This window comes from Prenolepis imparis, unplaced genomic scaffold (genome assembly GCF_030444845.1).
Source record: "Prenolepis imparis isolate NDT839.2.m4 unplaced genomic scaffold, iyPreImpa1.0 SCAF_11, whole genome shotgun sequence".
Classification (NCBI taxonomy): Eukaryota; Metazoa; Arthropoda; class Insecta; order Hymenoptera; family Formicidae; genus Prenolepis; species Prenolepis imparis.
The window spans coordinates 7473325-7494683 of record NW_028141169.1 but is presented as its reverse complement, the minus strand read 5'-3'; the positions used below and the strand labels follow the sequence as shown (position 1 = coordinate 7494683).

General features: G+C 31.0%; 2 protein-coding genes across 2 annotated transcripts; both read left to right on the top strand.

Annotated features, from left to right (window-relative positions):
- Positions 1-8918: 8918 nt before the first annotated feature.
- LOC145942858 (putative transporter SVOPL) lies at positions 8919-14292 on the top strand. Its single transcript, XM_083049958.1, has 11 exons — positions 8919-9280; positions 9465-9689; positions 9852-10014; positions 10193-10314; positions 10434-10678; positions 10831-11009; positions 12194-12362; positions 12485-12599; positions 12714-12873; positions 13024-13151; positions 13369-14292. Exons 1-11 carry the CDS (start codon positions 9214-9216, stop codon positions 13419-13421), a joined length of 1626 nt encoding a protein of 541 aa, XP_082906084.1. The 5' UTR covers positions 8919-9213; the 3' UTR covers positions 13422-14292.
- A 538-nt stretch (positions 14293-14830) lies between these two features.
- LOC145942943 (uncharacterized) lies at positions 14831-21113 on the top strand. Its single transcript, XM_083050119.1, has 6 exons — positions 14831-14981; positions 17447-17551; positions 19423-19632; positions 19740-19820; positions 20120-20576; positions 20684-21113. The coding sequence occupies exons 1-6, from the start codon at positions 14831-14833 to the stop codon at positions 21111-21113; spliced, it is 1434 nt and encodes a 477-aa protein (XP_082906245.1).
- Positions 21114-21359: the final 246 nt, after the last annotated feature.

Genomic DNA, 21359 nt, shown 5'->3' with positions numbered 1-21359 from the left:
CTGACCCTATGCGACGCATCCTTAATTTATGTATAGCAAATGAAAAAGTTTGTACGCTGTTGTCTGCTTGGTACCAAAAGATTCTGTAATCAATATACTATTAAAATGTATAATCGATGAATTTTTGACTCGTCTTAAAATATTGGAAATCGATACTTTTTACCGCTGAACCTATGCGACGCATCCTTAATTTATGTATAGCAATTGAAAAAATTTGTACGCTGTTGTCTGCTTGGTACCAAAAGATTCTGTAATCAATGTACTAACAATATGTTTAATCGATGAATTTTTGGCTCGTCTTTAAATATTAGAAATCGATACTTTTTTACCGCTGACCCTATGCGACGCATCCTTAATTTATGTATAGCAAATGAAAAAGTTTGTACGCTGTTGTCTGCTTGGTACCAAAAGATTCTGTAATCAATGTACTATTAAAATGTATAATCGATGAATTTTTGGCTCGTCTTAAAATATTAGAAATTGATACATTTATGCCGCTGACCCTATGCGACGCATCCTTAATTTATGTATAGGAAATGAAAAAGTTTGTACGCTGTTGTCTGCTTGGTACCAAATGATTCTGTAATCAATGTACTAACAAAATGTATAATCGATGAATTTTTGGCTCGTCTTAAAATATTAGAAATCGAAACTTTTTTACCGCTGAAGCTATGCGACGCATCCTTAATTTATGTATAGCAAATGAAAAAGTTTGTACGCTGTTGTCTGCTTGGTACCAAAAGATTTTGTAATCAATGTACTATTAAAATGTATAATCGATGAATTTTTGGCTCGTCTTAAAATATTGGAAATCGATACTTTTTACCGCTGAACCTATGCGACGCAACATTATTTTATGTATATCAAGTTAAAAAATTTGTACGCTGGTGTCTGTTTGGTACCAAACGATTCTGTATTCAATGTACTATTAAAATGTATAATCGATGAATTTTTGGCTCGTCTTTAAATATTAGAAATCAACACTTTTTTACCGCTGACCCTATGCGACGCATCCTTAATTTATGTATAGCAATTGAAAAAGTTTGTACACTGTTGTCTGCTTGGTACCAAAAGATTCTGTAATCAATGTACTATTAAAAAGTATAATCGATGAATTTTTGGCTCGTCTTAAAATATTAGAAATTGATACATTTATGCCGCTGACCCTATGCGACGCATCCTTAATTTATGTATAGCAAATGAAAAAGTTTGTACGCTGTTGCCTGCTTGGTACCAAAAAATTCTATAATAAATGTACTATTAAAATGTATAATCGATGAATTTTTGGCCTGTCTTAAAATATTAGAAATCGATACTTTTTTACCGCTGACCCTATGCGACGCAACATTATTTTTGTATATCAAGTTAAAGAATTTGTACGCTGGTGTCTGTTTGGTACCAATTAATTCTGTAATCATTGTGCTATTAAAATGTATAATCGATGAATTTTTGGCTCGTCTTAAAATATTAGAAATTGATACATTTATGCCGCTGACCCTATGCGACGCATCCTTAATTTATGTATTGCAAATGAAAAAGTTTGTACGCTGTTGTCTGCTTGGTACCAAAAGATTCTGTAATAAATGTACTATTAAAATGTATAATCGATGAATTTTTGGCTCGTCTTAAAATATTAGAAATTGATTTTTTTTGACGCGGACCCTGTGCGACGCATACTTATTTTATGATTATCGTATTAAAAAATTTGTACGCTGGTGTCTGCATGGTACCAAAAGATTCTGTAATCAATGTACTACTAAAATGTATAATCGATGAATTTTTGGCTCGTCTTAAAATATTAGAAATCAATACCTTTTTACCGCTGACCCTATGCGACGCAACCATGTTTTATGTATATCAAGTTAAAAAATTTGTACGCTGGTGTCTGCTTGGTACCAAATAATTCTGAAATAAATGTACTATTAAAATGTATAATCGATGAATTTTTGGCTCGTCTTAAAATATTAGAAATCGATACTTTTTTACCGCTGACCCTATGCGACGCAACATTATTTTATGTATATCAAGTTAAAGAATTTGTACGCTGGTGTCTGTTTGGTACCAAATAATTCTGTAATCATTGTGCTATTAAAATGTTTAATCGATGAATTTTTGGCTCGTCTTAAAATATTAGAAATTGATACATTTATGCCGCTGACCCTATGCGACGCATCCTTAATTTATGTATAGCAAATGAAAAAGTTTGTACGCTGTTGTCTGCTTGGTACCAAAAGATTCTGTAATAAATGTACTATTAAAATGTATAATCGATGAATTTTTGGCTCGTCTTAAAATATTAGAAATTGATTTTTTTTGATGCGGACCCTGTGCGACGCATCCTTAATTTATGATTATCGTATTAAAAAATTTGTACGCTGGTGTCTGCATGGTACCAAAAGATTCTGTAATAAATGTACTATTAAAATGTATAATCGATGAATTTTTGGCTCGTCTTAAAATATTAGAAATCGATACTTTTTTGACGCGGACCCTGTGCGACGCATCCTTATTTTATGTTTATCAAGTTAAAAAATTTGTACGCTGGTGTCTGTTTGGTATCAAATGATTCTGTAATAAATGTACTATTAAAATGTTTAATCCGCGGACCCCATACGGCGCGGATTCATTTTACGTAAATTAGATTTAAAATATAGTACGCTGGTATGCTTATGGTACCAAAATAATCTGCTACCAATACACTATTGAAATATATATACGATTAATTTTTGGCTCGTTCTTAAATATTGAAAACTAAACATTTTAAGCCGCGGACCCCATACGGCGCACAATTATATTACGCATATTGTATCAAAAAGTTTGTAGGCTGGTGTGCTAATGGTACCATCATAATTTGAAGACAATGTACAATTAAAATATATGAAAGATTAATTTTTGGCGCGTTTTAAAATATTGAAAATTAAAATTTTTAAACCGCGGACCCCATACGGCACGGATTCATTTTATGTATTTCAGATTAAAAAAGTAGTACGCTGGTATGCTTATGGTACAAAAATAATCTGCTACCAATACACTATTGAAATATATATACGATTAATTTTTGGCTCGTTTTAAAATATTGAAAACTAAACATTTTAAGCCGCGGATCCCATAAAGCGCAAAATTATTACGTATATTATACCAAAAATTTGTAGGCTGGTATGCTGATTGTACCATCATAATGTGCAGACAATGTACTGTTAAAACATATGAAAGATTAATTTTTGGCGCGTTTTAAAATATTGAAAATTAAAATTATTAAGCCGCGGATTTCAAACGGCGCATAATTATATTACGTATATTATACGAAAAATTTGTAGGCTGATATGCTGATGGTAGGATAATATGAAAATGTTGTTAGGCTTGTATTTGTATGATATATAAATAATCTAAATACAATTTAGTATTGAAATATGCAAACGATAAATTTTGTGCACGTCTTTAAATATTAAAATTTGACACTATAACGAAAAACAGCTGATCACTGTTAAAAAATATTAATCGATTTTAAAGTATATACTATAACATTATATACTATAACATTTTATTTAAAACATATTATTACTTTAATTTTTATAACATAATATTATATTAAAATTTAATTAGCAAATTAATGTTTGTATCTTTAATCAACTGATGTATGTGAAAAATATTATTAAACCGTTAATTTGCTATGTAAATTGTAAAATAATAATATGTTAAATGTATTAAAATAGTAATATGTTGTAAATAATACATTATAATACTTTATTTTCGACGAATATTTTTTGACAAAAAATAGCTGATAACTGTCAAAAATATTAACCGAGTTTAAAGTAGCTAATTTCTATCAAAAAATGTTAATAAATCTTTTCGTTAATAAAATAATAATTAATCTCGACGTTGTGATAATATCGATTATCAAAAGATCTTTAAAAAAATTCTATTTTTTTGTTTGCACTTTTTGTTTTAGATTTAATTACTAAATTTTTATGCATTGCATAATCAATTAATATATATATATTTTCTTTATGCTTTGATTGCAATGCATGCATAAAAATATGTGAATTAATTATGCAATGCATAAAAATTCATCATTTAAATCTTTAATATAGAACAAAAGAATAGAATTTTTTAATAGAAACTTTCGATCAAAATATCTGCGCTTCTATTAGATTCGCGCGTCTGTACACATCCACCACGCTACACGTCTCGTGCGAGACTTATCGCAAGACTCTGAGCAGCCGTGTCGCCAAGCACACCCCACACATCCGTCACGCTGCGCGTCTCGCGCGAGACTGACTCTTCACTCTTCGATTGTGAGACTGACGATCTGACGATCAGTTCCGCGCGAGACGCGCAGCGTGCTGGACGTGTGGGTTGTGCTTGGTGACACGGTAGCTCAGAGGCTTGCGAACAGTCTCGCGCGAGACGTATAGCGTGATAAATGTGTACAAATACACGAATCTAATGGAAGCGAATATCTTGATCTAAAGATTTTTGTAGAAATTTATATTTTTCTTGTTCTCTCTTTTAAAGATTTGAATAATGAATTTTTATGCATTGCATAATTAATTCACATATTTTTGTGCATACATTGCAGTCAAAGCATAAAGAAAATATATAATTAATTATGCAATGCATAAAAATTTAGTATTTAAATCTAAAACGGAAAATGCGAACAAAAAAATAGAATTTTCTAAAAGAATCTTTTAATAATCGAGATAATCACAACATCGAAACTATAATTACGATTTTATTGACGAAAGGATTTATTAATATTTTTTGATAAAAATTAGCTACTTTAAACTCGGTTTATATTTTTTACAGTTATCAGCTGATATCTGTCAAAAAATATTAATCGAAAATAAAGTATTATAACATATTATTTACAACATATTACTATTTTAATTTTTATAACATATTATTACTTTAAAATTTAATTAGTAAATTAACGCTTTAGTAATTTTTTTGATAGAAATCAGCTGATTAAGGCGTCAATTTGTTAATTAAATTTTTAAATAATAATATGTTTTAACAATTAAAATAATTTATTTTAAATAATATGTTATGGTACTTTAAACTCGATTAATATTTTTTGACAGTTATCAGTTGATTCTGTCAAAAAAACATTATTATTTTAATAATATTATTTTTTTTTATATAAAATTAAAGAATGGCGCGCGCTACGCGCGCGCTTTATTGTTCTAGTATATAATAAATGAATAAATTTTTTCTGGATATCAATTAAGGAAAAAAAAGACCAAAGCTTCTTTTTTATCAATTTAAAATAGCACTATTATTTTAAAAGATGCATACAGAGATCACTATTATTGTAATTATTGACATATATTTATATTTATATTAATAATTATAATGCAATATAAACTTTCTATTTAACAAACAAATAAAATCAGAAATCAATAATTTTAAAACTTGTATTCTCTTATCATCGTTATTTATCCTTTCCCTTTCCCTTTCTAAAAAAATCATCAAATTTAATATAAACACGATGAATTTTTGGCTCGCCTTAAAATATTAAAAATCGATACTTTGTTGCTGCGGACCCTATACGACGCACACATTAATTATGTATACTCAATGAAATAATTTGTACGCTGTCTGCTTGGTGCCAAAATATTCTGCAAACAATGTACTATTTAAATAAACACACGATAAATTTTTGGCTCCCCTTAAAATATTTAAAATCGATACTTTGTTGCCGCGGACCTTATACGGCGCACACATTAATTATATATACTCAATGAAATAATTTGTACACTGGTATCTGCTTGATGCCAAAATATTCTGCAAACAATGTACTACTGATTTGATCTTTTTTTCACCAGCTGATTTGTATTAAAAAATATTAATTAAATTCATACAAACTTTACATTATTTTTTTAAATATAAAATTAAAGAATGGTGCGCGCGTAGCGTGTTCTAGTTTATTAAATAATTAACTCTTTTTTTTTGTTCAATATGAAATTTGTCATCTAATTCTCAAATCAAATCAAATAATGGCGTAAATATATATACACTATATGAATCAAACTTCATAGCAGGATGCAATTCGAGAACCGCAATTTTGAGAAATTTTTCAATGTTTACACTCGCTCATAATAAATACAAATATTTAGTGCTTATCTTTGTGCAAGATGTATTTGCTTGATAAATAGTTTTTAGGCGGATATACAAACTGGGTAAGACATCCATTAATCTTTCTGTCTAATCTTTCGTTTTGTGTTTCTCGATCAGCTAATCTTTAATATAATTGTATGATTAAATTTCAGTTACATCATGGTTAAATTTAAATGGTTTTTGAGCAAGATATTATTGCAACGAATATTTCTTCTAAGCATTAGTGGTGTAATCGCATATGAGATTTTAACAGGCTACCTCGATTACAACAATAAGGTTATTTCTATATTTTAAAATCTTTTAAAATGTATATAATTAATCTGCGTATATATATTTAATGTTTGGAAGTAACTATTTAGAATATTATTTTATGAGTTTAATAATATGTATATATAATGAATATAACTCTTATTATCAGAAACAGACTGTTTTCAGTATTTTTTTTCGGTATAGACATTCATAAATCCAAAATGTGTTGTCTTTAAAAAAAATGGAAACAATCTCTCTTTATTTAATTGTTTGAATTACAGCAATATATTTATTAGAATTATAAATCAGTGCCTGTTGCATTTGCTAGAAAACGAAGCATGTTCAATGATCAGTCATGAGTGTTGTGTATCATTAATTCATTATGTCGACCGCATTCATTACGGAGCACATTGATCGTGCAAAACACTTCATATAAAACGATACTCTTAATGTACACCTAGACAGAAAGAGATTTATGCCGTGGAGCTTGTAATTAATTATCAAACTGTTGCACAAAATCTTCGCGGCTCCGTCATGGAGTTTGTACCTCATCTCTCATATTTCGACGTGCAATTGATTGTGCTTCGATAAATTTTTTATATTGATCTTATTTCGTCTGTAGACGATTTATACACTTGATGGTAATTGTGTTGTCACAAATTATGTTGCAATTTATGTCTTTTACTTTTTTATTTTCACAATTTTTATTTCAAAAATTTTTTTTTAATTTGTAAAATTCGTTTATCTATTTTTTTGTTAGAAATTATTATTTATTTTATTAGATTACACATGTATTATTTCAAACAATATTTAGTTTAGCTATAAATAACTAAATATTTATTTTGTTTAATTAAGATATTTGGTTCGCGAATCTAGGATCACTAGAACTATTTTTAACTTCTTAAAATATATTCAGGCCAATTATTTCATTTAATTAATCGATCTTTTATTTAAACAACGCGCGTTATTAACGATTTCTACATCAGCTCTAGGCATCTTTAGGATCTTAGGTCATATGCTCCGTACGAGCTGTTCGATACTGACCCTAATTCATTTAGTAAAAGGTCATCGATTTTTATTTCTCCTTGTTCGATAAAAGTATTATCGATCCAAAAGCAGGCCGCATGCTACGCAACGTCAATTTTGCGGCTGAAATGCAGGAAACTTTAATTACTCCGGTGAAACATACTTTGCGATACGCTAACCTTGTATTCCTTTTCTCTTTCTTTCTTTGAAGGTAGTCGAATACATGGAGTCAATGCCATACCGACGAGCTCGAGAATCTAGCAGGATGAAAAGTAATCAGCGTCTCTTTTCTGATGAAGCTGAGTCATCTCCAAGGGATAAAGACGCAGATGACATAGAAGAACATCGCGGATGAATAAATTTTTCAGATTATGTAATTAAAAACGCTTGAATTAAATAACATTATAAATATAAATTATAAACAAACGTAAATTTTAAACAAGTTTTAAATTATTTTTTTATAGATTTATATATATATAGATATTATGTTTTAAATATTTAATATTTTAAATGTATTTTAAGAAAATATATTGCGTGTCTTTTCGATTCTGTGTACCAGAAAAATTTTGTTACACTATTATCTAAATAAAATATAAATCATATATAAAATTATTGTTATAAATATTTAAAATAAATCAAATGTGTCTTAATTTTTAACATTAAATTTTTCGAAAAGTTTCTAATTTCTAGCAAAACCTCGAAAAGTAGTTAAATTGCAAATTTTTTGGCAATTTGAAATTTGGTACCATAAGCATACCAGACTAAAAACTTTTTCAAATAATATACGTAATATAATAGTGCGCCGTATGGGATTCGTGGCTTAATAATTTTAATTTTCCATTTGCAAATTAAAATTTTTAAGCAGCAGATCCCTTTTACGGCGCACAATTATATTACATGTATTATACCAAAAAGTTTGTACGCTGGTATGCTAATGGTACCATCATAATGTGCATATAATGTACTATTGAAACATATGAAAGATTAATTTTTGGCTCGTTTTAAAATATTAAAAATTTAAATTTTTAAACCGCGGATCCCATACGGCGCACAATTATATTTCGCGAATTATACCAAAATGTTTGTACGCTGGCATGCTGATGGTACTCTCATAATGTGGATATAATGTACTGTTGTAATATATGAAAGATTAATTTTTGGCTCCTTTTAAAATATTGAAAATTAAAATTTAAAAACCGCAAACCCCATACGGCGCACAATTATATTACGTGTATTATACCAAAAAGTTTGTAGGCTGGTATGCTGATGGTACCATCATAATGTGCATATAATGTACTGTTGAAATAAATAAAAGATTAATTTTTGACGCCTTTTAAAATATTAAAAATTTAAATTTTTATACCGCGGATTCCATACGACGCAAGTCAAATCAGATGAACTCAGAAAGATGACGGAGAGAAAATGTCTTTGAAAACGAAATAATTTCATCAGCTTACACATCAGAGATCTTTCTGTATCATTTATGCAAGCTGGATATAACTGTTATCATTGTTATCGAATACTGCTCTTAGTTCGTTGCCGTCTTTGGATGAGTACGGATGTGTTTTTAGTTTATACACGAAATTTGAAAATTTGAGACTTGAAACTTAATTTTACCAGTTTATGGCCATATGACGTGTATTCGTCAGTGCCACAATCCGTAAAAGAAAAAAAAGAATATTGCTCTTATACAACAGAAGCAAAACACGCTCCCGTTTTGACGTGTGCATTTCGAAAATTCGAAAAATCGCTTTAATCGATTGTGGATAATGTGTTGTATAATCATTTTTTAATAATATTACGTGAAATAGATATTACGCAATGTCATACAACACCACATCTAATATCGAAGTGCCCGAGAAGAAAAAGATTCAGCAACGAGATTCGAGTAAGTACACAATTCGTAAATATTTGTCCAATGGAAGTAGATTTTACTGAAGTGTAATTGAAGTCTGGCGATTTTATAGTGTCTTTTTATGCTGCGAGAAATTATTTCTAATTTCAAGTACGAGTTTTTGTGTTGTTGATAATGATTATTTAGTAGCAATTTTTATAGAACTATATATTTGCAGTTGTGATCAAAGATGTGTCGAATGCGAAAATCACAGATTTCGAAACAGCGATTACTGCCGCTGGAATCGGAAAATTTCAATATCTTCTTATTATCGGGATTATCCCGGCTTCATGGGGATCTAGTATAGATACATCTAATATGTCGATGATACTTGCGCCGGCGGAGTGTGATTTAGGATTATCATTATTTAACAAAGGGCTTTTAAATGCCATCGTCTATGTGGGTGAGTGGCAACATGACGTATTAAATTATTTTCAATGCATTTCAAACTATCTGAAACGATATGATGGAATTGTTATAATATAAAATGATATATAAAATAAAAGAAATAAAATAGAATAGGAAAAATCTATCTATTGTACTTATACATAAAATGATGCCATAGGTATGATATTAAGTGGTTTTATGTGGGGATATCTTGCTGACGTTAAAGGAAGAAAGAAGATTATATTATACGGCTATATGGCGGATGGTATTTGCAATATACTCGCAGGTTTCTCCCAGAATTTTGGGACGCTTGTGTTTTTCAAATTTCTTAGTGGCTTTATGTGAGAGAAATATTAATTCGCTATATTAATTCAATTAAAGTTATTTGAAGAAAAGCAACCTTATCAATCTTAATTTGAATATCTATTTCTTATGTTTCTTATGTCCATTACATAAGAATTAACGATCGACTAAAAGTTAACAGTCGGTTTTATTTATTTATTTTTTTTTGCATATTAGTGTAAGTGGACCCCATGCCACTCTTTTCGCATATTGCTCGGAATTTTATGGCGCTAAAGCTAGAGCGAAAATTCCGATTCTTGTGGGTTTATCCGTTTCATTTGGATCTATAGTTAATGCAGGTAAAAATGCTTTTATTACAAGAGCTAAATTACATAAGCGATTCTTAATCAATAATCTATCTAATATAAATCTACTTTCTCATGAAACTAATATTTTTATTGTATGGATTTGTGGCTAGCATTGGCCTGGCTAGTGGTTCCTCAGCCATGGTCAATTGTTTTTGGGGACGGTGCCTTTATCTACAATTCCTGGAGAATGTATCTATCCATATGTGGACTACCGATGTTGATAGGCGCCGTCTGCCTCTGTTTCTTTCCGGAGAGTCCCAAATTTTTGATGACACAAAATCGTAATGAAGATGCACTTAAGGTCTTTAAAAAAATCTACAGTATAAACACTGGTCTGCCTAAAGATAATTATCCTGTAAGCATGCATATATATATATATATATATATATATATATATATATTATAATAATATATAAAAACTGTACCAATTTGTATAAAAAAAATTGTTCGGATAACATTAAAAGAAAGGAATGCAAATATTTCTGTATGTACATTTTCCATTGTTAGATATGTGCCTTGGGGGATGTAAATTTAAACAATACTATAGAGCGTTCGAATTCATCAACATCTCAAAATAAAACGAAACGCTTTAAGGATGGAATTCAGCAGATGAAGCCTATGTTCTTAAACCCGAATCTGTCGCGTATCTTATTATTTGTTACCATACAATTCTGCGGAATGTTGTGGTGAGTTTAATTTTATATATATATATATATATATATATATATACATATATACATATCAATATCAAAATATATATATAAATATATATTTCTTTTACATATATTTGTGTATGTCTTATATGTAATATAATATAAATTAATTTATTTATTCAACTATTGGATAGAATATTCACAACAATCATGAATAACATTATAGAGTCAATTTTCCTTATTACTAGTGGTATAATAATTGCAAATCTTCATAAGGTGATTGTCACGAATGTCGTAAATCAGAGTTATCAGTATAATGAAAGTAGTAACGTAATGCATGCGCGAATATTCGCGTCATGTTCGTGTAAAATCGCACGATGCTTTTTACGAGATAATATACAATAAGATACGTCATTCGTCGTAAAAATTAAAATCCCGGTTAGTTGTACAAGTGCCGCGCTGATGATTGAATGACAGATTTAAGAATTTATGATCTTATCAGCACGAGAGTAAGATACATTTGTTTCTACATGTTTCGTTGAGATATATTTTCATTATCTAGATACATATCGCTCCGAATTCCTTGTATATCTTGTGTATCACGTGTTCCACTAAATTCTTCTACTAAATTAAAGGTATCAGCTGAGAAGACAAAAATAAAACTGAATACACATTGTCCTCGCTTTAAAGGCGTCTATTAAAATCTTCTACTAAATTAAAAGATTTCAGACTAATGGCAAATATAAAATGATATTGTTTGTCGGATTAATTGTGCGATTTGCAATTAAATTAATCATGTTTTTTATTCTCTTGCAAAGAGCATTATCAAATTCGGTGAAAATTTTCCATTGACGTAGATCTTGATAACGATAAAAGAGACAATTCACAGACTAAGCAATACAATTTTCGATAGCATACTATAAAATTAATCTTATATCTACGCATATACAACGTATGCGTATATATATAAAATTTGGTTATCTTTTTATTTGAATAATGATTCAAAGATTGACATACAATTAATACAATTAAAATATGCAAGAGATAAATATTATTCATAAATTATTTATTTAAATCACTGGATTATATTTTCCATTTTGATTCATATTTATATATTTATATAAATATGAACATTTATTAATTAAACAACTTATTTAACTTATTTAACTTTACTGTGAGATATTTGTATTAATATTTTCTATTCATTACATTTATAGTTTTAACACCCTTCGTCTCTGGCAGCCACAACTCTTTGCGACGGTAGAGAATTTTAACAGCCTTAATATTAACATTACCAATCCTACTTTTTGCGAAATACTGGATATTTCGACAGCATCTGTTAAAAATAAAACCACTCCATTAGAAGAAATGTCAAATTGTGAGAATGTAAGATATTAGATGTACATTAATATACGTACGAAAAAATCATAATTATATATATAAAATATTTATATCTTTACATTTTTTAATTTTACTGTGATATTCTTTGAATAAATTGATTTTTACAGATTGTTATATCAGATTTAATGTACATCGAAACTATTATTGTAGCAGCTACTTCTAGTGTTTGTATATTGTGTGCCAGCATCTTCGTTAATTATCTCCAACATAAATATATTTTACGTAAGTTGTCTTCTATAATTATGTCTTACATAATTATTTTATTATTTAGAAAAGAAAGAGAAAAGAAAGAGAGGAGACTCTGTATTAATTTTTAAAAAATATTTGTTTATATAGTCGTCAGCTACGGATGTGCGCTTCTGTGCTCTATATCCTTAATCTGGTCTACAAATGCATTAACTACTCTTATTCTTACGTGTTTGTACATTGGATTATTGAGCAAAGCTTTTAATGTTACGGTTGGCGCGAGTGTTTTGCTTTTTCCAACATCTTTGAGGTTTGTCGTTTATTTATATATGTATATATAAAATTTTATTTATTTATATATTTTTATATTATTTTATTTATTATATATATGTATAAAAATTAAAAAAAAAGGAGAATAGATAATTAATGCAATGTGTTTATTTTTATATTTATTTGTCAGAACCATGGCAGTAAGCATGCAAATGATAATAGGAAGAGTAGGAGCCATGATTGGTAATCTCATCTTTCCAATCTTACTTGAATACAACTGCATAACACCGCTTATTAATCTGACATGTTTCAATTTACGTAAGTATTCTTCTCATAAAAAAATAAGATCCTAATATACTATCAAAATATGATATAAAAAATTCGCGATACGTCGGATAATTTCACAATATTCAAAATAGAAATGGCAACATTAATTTGTTTCTGAAAGAAAATAATTCATTATTATTTGCACATATTTCAATTTGTATGTATTGATAATTTATAATTTTTTAATAAATATATTTCAATATTTTAGTAGGCATGATTCTTACGGGCTTCTTACCGAGCACGCGCAAGCACGCGGTGTAAAGATCGTTGTTTTGCTGATTATTACGAGATCAAAGAGAGTAATCGGAAGCAGAGGATGTCAAAAGAAGGAATAAAAAACGAGCGCATCGACGGGCTTGTTCAGGTTTCGCACTCTTTTCTACGGTCACTTCTTTAATAACATTTTCGAGAGAATCTACGATCGTTGAGCAGGGCGTCCAAGGACCTAGATCGAAGCTTATCATGAACCATGATCGAGCTCGTATGAGGGCGGACAATGGTCATGCATATACATGCATATACACAACGAAAGACTACACGAAGCCTTGAGTTTCACTTTCGACACATCCTGGAGAGCCCTCCAGCCTTCACCCACATGCTCGTTCTTCTCTATCCCGTCTCTCCTCGTGTGGACGTAGCTTTATCGCTCAGATCTCAGGACCTCGTCATCTCCATATATTGCCATCGTCGATCAGTGCAATAAAAAATATATCGCGATGTACGTAAATTTTCATCCAAGAAGATAAACGAAAGAATCGTGCAAATTAAGTATGAATTAAATGTATTATCATACCGATTGTTAATTAATAACTTTGCGGCAGTGTTTTAATTATTTTTAGATATATAAATGTGTGAATTATCTAAGGGAAACTATGGCATTGCGCAATTATATAACTCTATTTTATGATATTTAATTTACATATATGAACCTATGGAAACTTATATCATAACAGAGTAGGTGATTTTCAAGAATTATCATATTAATTAGCGTTTATAGGATTTGTAAATTGCTCACGTTTTTTTATTTGTATATGATTAAAGAAAGAGAAAGTGAGATGAGAATTTGTGATACAATTTATAAAAACTATTATTATTCTTAGGTAAATATATGTATATAAGTGGTATGTATATACGTTTCATCTGTGTATCTTTTTTATTACATAACATGTCTATTATTTTATTATCCCAGAACTATAATTAAACAATAATTTGTACGATTGCAAGATGAACATTTGAATCGCAAATATATAACTGTTACAAAGTGTGGAATTATTCTATAATCTTCATTGTAATGCGGACTTTCGATGATTACACATGTGAAAATTAAATGGAAAATATTAGCGGTGCGTTCGCGCGTAACGATTAGAGAGTTAACAGTTAAATGTGCGGGGTTACGCAATTAAATTGCACGTTTAACTGTTAATGAAATCACGTAGTATTTCATTAACAGAGCTGAATGCGCGCGCGAGATACAGTTTAAAGTGCCGGCAAGTTCCTACGGCATTTCATTGTACGATATAAGGGCTCCGCGCGGCGCCTGAGACTGCATTCCGCATAAATTGCGGAAGGGAGTTGTGCGCTGCACACACGTATCCGTGACTGAAAAAGACGTGTCTGCATTTCTTCCATTCGTCCCATCCATGGGCAAGAACATCCGTCGGAACGACCCAATGTCTGCATTAAAAGCCAGCACGTACTTGCACAGGTATGAGTTGATATCCCAACAACGATCTGCATCTTCAACAACTTCATCAACGACTTCATTTAACAGAGATATCTTTCCCGACCACGTCTTATTGTTAGTTAGTTGCATGATCGAAGGTATTGTGAAGATATTTCTTTGGATATATTTTCTCGTAATAAGGTTTTCATACAAGTTACAATGCAATTTATTAGCATTAGCACAAGTTATATTTTGTATGAAATATAATGAAATAGAGAGAGTCTTTTGCTCATATTCTAATTATCATCATCCGTTCTATGACTGAGTAAAATATTTAGAAATATTTTTCAACTTTAAATTAAGCCTCCCTAACAAGTATCTTTGATTAATATTAATAAACCGTGTATTATTACATTTCGCCACGATTAATATTATAGTATATCAAATTAAATTGTTGCAATTAATTATTGAAATAAAGACTGAGCTCCACTTTTTTTCCTGACTGTGTCCGTGCCTCTCTCGGTGCAAAAAAAAAATAAATAAATAATCATGCAAAGAAAGCTGACAAGAATAGGCCGTTAATCAAGCGAGTCGCGTGAGAATCACTTCTCTTCGGCCTCTAATCATTCTATACGGACACGAAGTATCGTCTCGTATCGCGATTTCACGGCCGCTATTCGCTCGATCGTTCGTCCTCGCCGTGGGTACCATTGCGGCAAGATAGTCGCATCGGGATCGCATCGGTATGATACTGTTAACTCATCCCGCGAACACTCTTGGGTTAGCCGCGCGACTTCCGTTGCTTTTCCACCGCGGCGTTCCTGAAGACTTTAGAGTGAAAAAGAGAGAGAAAGAAACATAACTCTCTCTCTCTCTCTAACCGTTTATCATCTCATTTATCGTTGCATCCCCACTCGGTGCTGCGCGACCGCATAAATAAAGTTAAATCTATCGTTAATATCGTTATCGTCACCGTTATATATATCCGCTATCGATTTTACGAATGAAAAAAAAATAATAAGATATAATTTTCAGCGGATTCTGTGAATATTCATCGAATATGCATTTTATTCAGTTTTTTTTTATATAAAAATATAAGGAAGATGCGATTCAATTGCGGTGACGTTTAAAAAAAATAATTATTTCTGAGTAGTCGCTCTAGAATAAATCTCGAATGCTTAAAGAATAGATCGGCCAAGAGGTTGAAGAGTCGGTATCAACCTTCGATCGACCTAAGTTCGTCGGCTACGGTGATTTCTTTTTTATATAGGCGGTGGATACAATCCGCAAAATTAATTAAGGACGGTTGCCAGCGCAGAACGGCCACCGGACGTAGGCGTTCGACGGGCTAATTGCAGACTACTTTTTTGTTTTTAATTGCAGACATGTTTTTGTCTAATGACATGCTGCTGGTGATTGGTGAAAAGTTAGTCAAGCGGCTCCGCCACCGTCAAAGCCAATCGACTCTAGAGTAGTCACTCCGAACGGAATAGATGAGTCACTTTCAGCATGGTTTATATTCTCTATTGTATGAAGCGCAATAACCGAATGCCATTGTCTCGTGTTCTTTAGCAGGTGAACTTGAAAGTGAATCATTTCGGTGAGGTCACTTAATTACAAATTCATTAAAAGAAATCTTATTAAAACAAGGTTGATTTCATAATAGATGGGTGATTTACCATTTTACATCTCTATGATTAAGTATTTTGTGTTGTATGATAAAACTATTATATAATAATAATAATAATATACCATATACATATATATTTATAATAATATTTATAATAATATTTATAATAATATACATATATATTTATAATAATATTCATATAATATAATATGAATATAAAATATGAATTAGAAATATGAAATAAAATATGAATATAACATAATATACCTATAAAATATGAATTATATAAGAAGAACGAAATAAAAATTAATACTGCAATATTATTGTTGAGTATCTTAGCGCGTAAGTGTGTTCATATATTTTTTATTTTCTAGAAAAAAAGATAAACTGTAGCAGGGACTAAAATTTAACGCTCAGAATTGAATTCTTTTGGCTCGCGAGCACACAGCATATGCTCGTTCGTAGATCATTTAACTCAAGATAATTGTTTTGATCGCCTCGTTTTACAATTGGATAACGGCAATAAATACAATCGCGTAGCATGATGCTCGTTAATTCTCCGCTTCCACGGATTTTCTCGCGATTGCTAAACGAACAGTCTCACGATCCCCGTTATCGGCATTCTACCGAGCTGATAAAACAATGGCAAGCCGCTTCCATCTCTTTATTTGCATAGAATTTTGCCTATAGGAGTATCTAATCAGCTATGTCGAATAAGTTAAAATACATTTAAATTATTTCCGGTAATTGTTGGAAATTTTTTAAATCCAATTTATCGAATTAACGAATAAACTTGAAATAGTTTTACAATAAAAAAAGATTCTTTCACACACCAAGAAATTTACGTACGCACATACATGATTGATGCAAAAAACTAAATTGTATATTTTGTGTAATTATGGCCTATTCATTATATATTATTATAGAATGTCGAATTATCGGAAAGCTATATCACGTCTATTAATTATTCATAATAAATTTCTGATATTTTAGACCAGTTCCTATATAAGTCCCGACCCAAGAAGATCGTCCAGTCATGGGCTCGCGTTTATTTACATAGGCTACGTGTCCTCACGCAGGTCGAGTGCACCGCAATGAGTGCGCTGCATTTTTGCTCTTCATTTATGCGTCTACCTATGCAAATGAGCGCGTTATCTGAGACTATCTACCGCTAAGACCGCTATGCCTATACTGCACCGTGCGACTCCTCTCGCTCCTTACTGTTCTTGCGTTCATTCTTTCACCTCTTGTGTACAAGAGCGCTTTCGTTACTCTTCTCTCGTCGCACCTGATGCTGATCATCGTACCTGGTATTCTCACGCGGCCGATCTTACGGCTGTTTCCGCAAAATCGGGCAAAAGGCTTCGCGTTATCTCCGAAATTATATATAATGTGGCTCGTTCGTTTTTTTTTTTTAATTTTATACAACTTTTCATGGTTCATGATTTGTCACGCGTGCTACGACCTGTCTCCGTCATTTCCGTATGTGCGAACGGAGCGAACATCGCAAGAATCGGCGATTAAATAACCTAGATGTCTGATGTAGACGAAAAAACATTTTCGACAGCTGTTATCTATATGCATTTTTATGTTAGATACTTACTATTTATTTCTAATAATTGTGTGTGTATTATTTCATAATTAAATATTGAAGATCTTTAAGATGCAACAGCCAGGCTCAGCGTGTAGAGAAAGAAAGTAAGATTTCTATGTGACATCTTCTGCTTACACATGTATATAATAAATTAAAAAATATATAATTATATATAAAAAATGATATATAAATTATCTTATATATTATAAAATAAAAAATAAATATTTTATTGCATGTTGTTAGAAAATCACATTTATATACCTTGAAAATATATTATTTTTTTTATACTGTTAATAATATTTAAAAGGGACTTTTAATTTAATAAATTAGATACGATAAAGTGTCTGTAGATGCTTTTATCAGATGAGATCGCAGTTTATAGAGTCATTCTCGACAGACAGACGGATGTCGTTCGGGGTTAAGCAGTGAAAGGGTTAAAGCAGCTTCGCAACTCTGTGCGGGGAAATCCGCTCCTTTCCCGTACGGTGCTTCTAACGTGTCCAATGCGACCAGCTGTCCATGTCAAATCCGGCGGTGCCAAGTGCCCCGTGACTCGTAAACGACGTCTCCATTCCGCCACGGAGGTGGGAAAGCTACTTCCGCGCGAGTCAGCGAAATTGAAAATTGTCCGCTACCGGAGTTACAGTGCCATTAAACTCGTTCTTGTTCCGTCTACCGTTGTACCTACCGTACCTACCCTCTCCTACCCTGTTTTTTCTCTTTCTCGCGATTGAGCAATCCAAAGGACGCTGAAGGAAAAAGGTGGATTCCTCTTCCCCGTTCACCATCTCGATGTGTGTAACAAAGTGAGGAAAGTCGGAGAACGAGAGAGAATTTCCTATCAAATATACGAGCAAACGATCTTTTGAAAATCAACAATGAAAGCAGCTAAGAGTTAGTTGTTATTGCTTGGAATATATGATTTTGGGCAGGATAGAAGTATAAAATAATTGATATTAAATTTTAACACACATTTTAATATCAGTTTTCTTTAATGTACATAATTACAATTAATACATAATTACAATTAATACATAATTACAATTAATACATAATTACAATTAATACATCATTACAATTAATACATAATTACAATTAATACATAATTACAATTAATACATGTAGCATAAAATTAATTTGTTTATAATAACATTAATAGAATAATAATACACATACATTCCGTTAATTTGCGCATAAAGATATAAATATAATTGTATAAAAATACTTCTTGAAAAATATATATATTAAACTTATAAATATTTAAAAATTTTATATGTTAAAATAATATACGTGTATAATGTTATTGGTATTCCTGTCTTAAACATATACGCATACATATTTTAGATATATTTATACATATATATGAAATGTGTAGATGTCAACAAATGTATAAAAAGTAGTATGGGAAATGTGCAAAGAAACGAGAAGAAGTTTGAAGAAGTCCGTAGCTTGTCACCTATTGAAGAGGAATCCGAATCCATGCTATATTTCAAAGAGATGTTTCAATCTAGCAATTTCAACGAACCGGAAGAAAGAGGCTACAAAATGATAAGATCTCCCTATAAAGAATTGAGAAAAATGGAAGGTAATAACGAGGTAACACATTGTGCAAATTTTGAAAGAAAATCGGATTCGATGGCAATCTGATACGTAGATTTGACACTTTGAAATATAAGCAGAATAATTCGGCAGGAGACAGCAGCTCCGGAGACGAAGGAATAAAGCCAGATTATTATCAACTTAAAAGAGTCAAAGGCAGCTATTGTTGCTTCAGACCGGATACATTTGTTAAAGGTTTCGTCACGTTTTGGAAATTTTGTAAAAGGATTTTTAAAGAATAAAGCAGCGTACGAGAGAGATTTCAGATATAATATAAAGACAAGAATAAAAACAAAAGAAGAGAAAGATATAATTCGAAAATAATTTTAAGTATTATATATAAAGTGTGGAGAACAAATATTTTCTTTTATTAATATTTTATATTTTCTTCTATTAATATTTTATATTATATCACTATAAGTAAATAGAATACATTTATCTGTTGTATTACATAGGAATGTGCGTTCCAGAGGCGGAAGCTTCCGGCGACAATGACGAGGCGGAAACTGGTCTCCGTGACAAGTCCTTGAAGACCACCGTGGAACAGCTTAAGCGCAGATTGTCCCAGGCAGAGAGGGAGATCGTCGTCCTGAAGAGGCATCAGAGTCCGCAGAAATGCCAGAGTTATGAGAAATGCGAAATTCTTCACAGAGATCTGCTGACTTGGCGGGATGACCACGAAAAGAGGATCGCTTCTCAAATTGTTAGATGGCAATTGGCGGAGAGGAGAAGATTACACGACGAGATGGAAAGCACGAGGAAAGTATACGATAATATTCAGAGATACCTGGAGACCTTGGAGAAACGAAGCGTTAAGTCTTACTTGGACTTTCGAAGACAAATCGACGCATGGGAGAAACGACTTAAGGAGGACGTCATTAATCTGCACGAGAGTAGTTTAATGGAACTTTGCGATCAATTTCGAGCGTGGTGATTAATTATATTTAGCTGTCATATTTTCTAATGTCACATTATATTTTTATATAATCTTATACTGTAACAAATTCAAATACATATTTAATTTTACGTGCTTTCAGGTTTAAAATGCAAAATGCAATTAATTCATCGAAAGTCGGAAGAGAAAAACGCGAAGCGTATAAATCGTGCAACGATACGGCTGTGGATAAACAAGACGAATCTTGCAAATCGAACAGTTCCGAAACGACAACGTTATATGAGGACAATGCTAAATTTCTACATAAGATAGAGCACGTCGTTAAATTCGAAGTTCAACAGCATCGTAATGATTTGGTAAAACGGATGGATCAAAAGATCGCGGAGCTCTGGACAGCCTTCGAAAATTTCAAACACAATTTCCATCTGGATCGCGATTATCGTCGACATAATTATATCGAAATAAGTAATGAAACAGAATCTGTTATAACAGAAGACTCGAATGATTTTACCTGTCAAGAAGCTGCGAAATCCTATTTAAATACAGATTCCGAAGAGAGATGCACATCGTGAAACTGAAGTATAAATTTTACGAATTATAGTCTGAAAAATATATATTTATTTTAGTATGAAAAGATATGGAGATAAAAAATAAACAGAATATTTCTATTTTGTAACTTGTTATATCGTTATAAGTAATCAAAATATTTTATATTTGAGAGATATGTTTATATAAAATTCTTTTAACTTTTTCACTATTTAACAAAAAAATAAAGAATACATTTATTAAAATTTATTTTATAAGATAATATTATATAT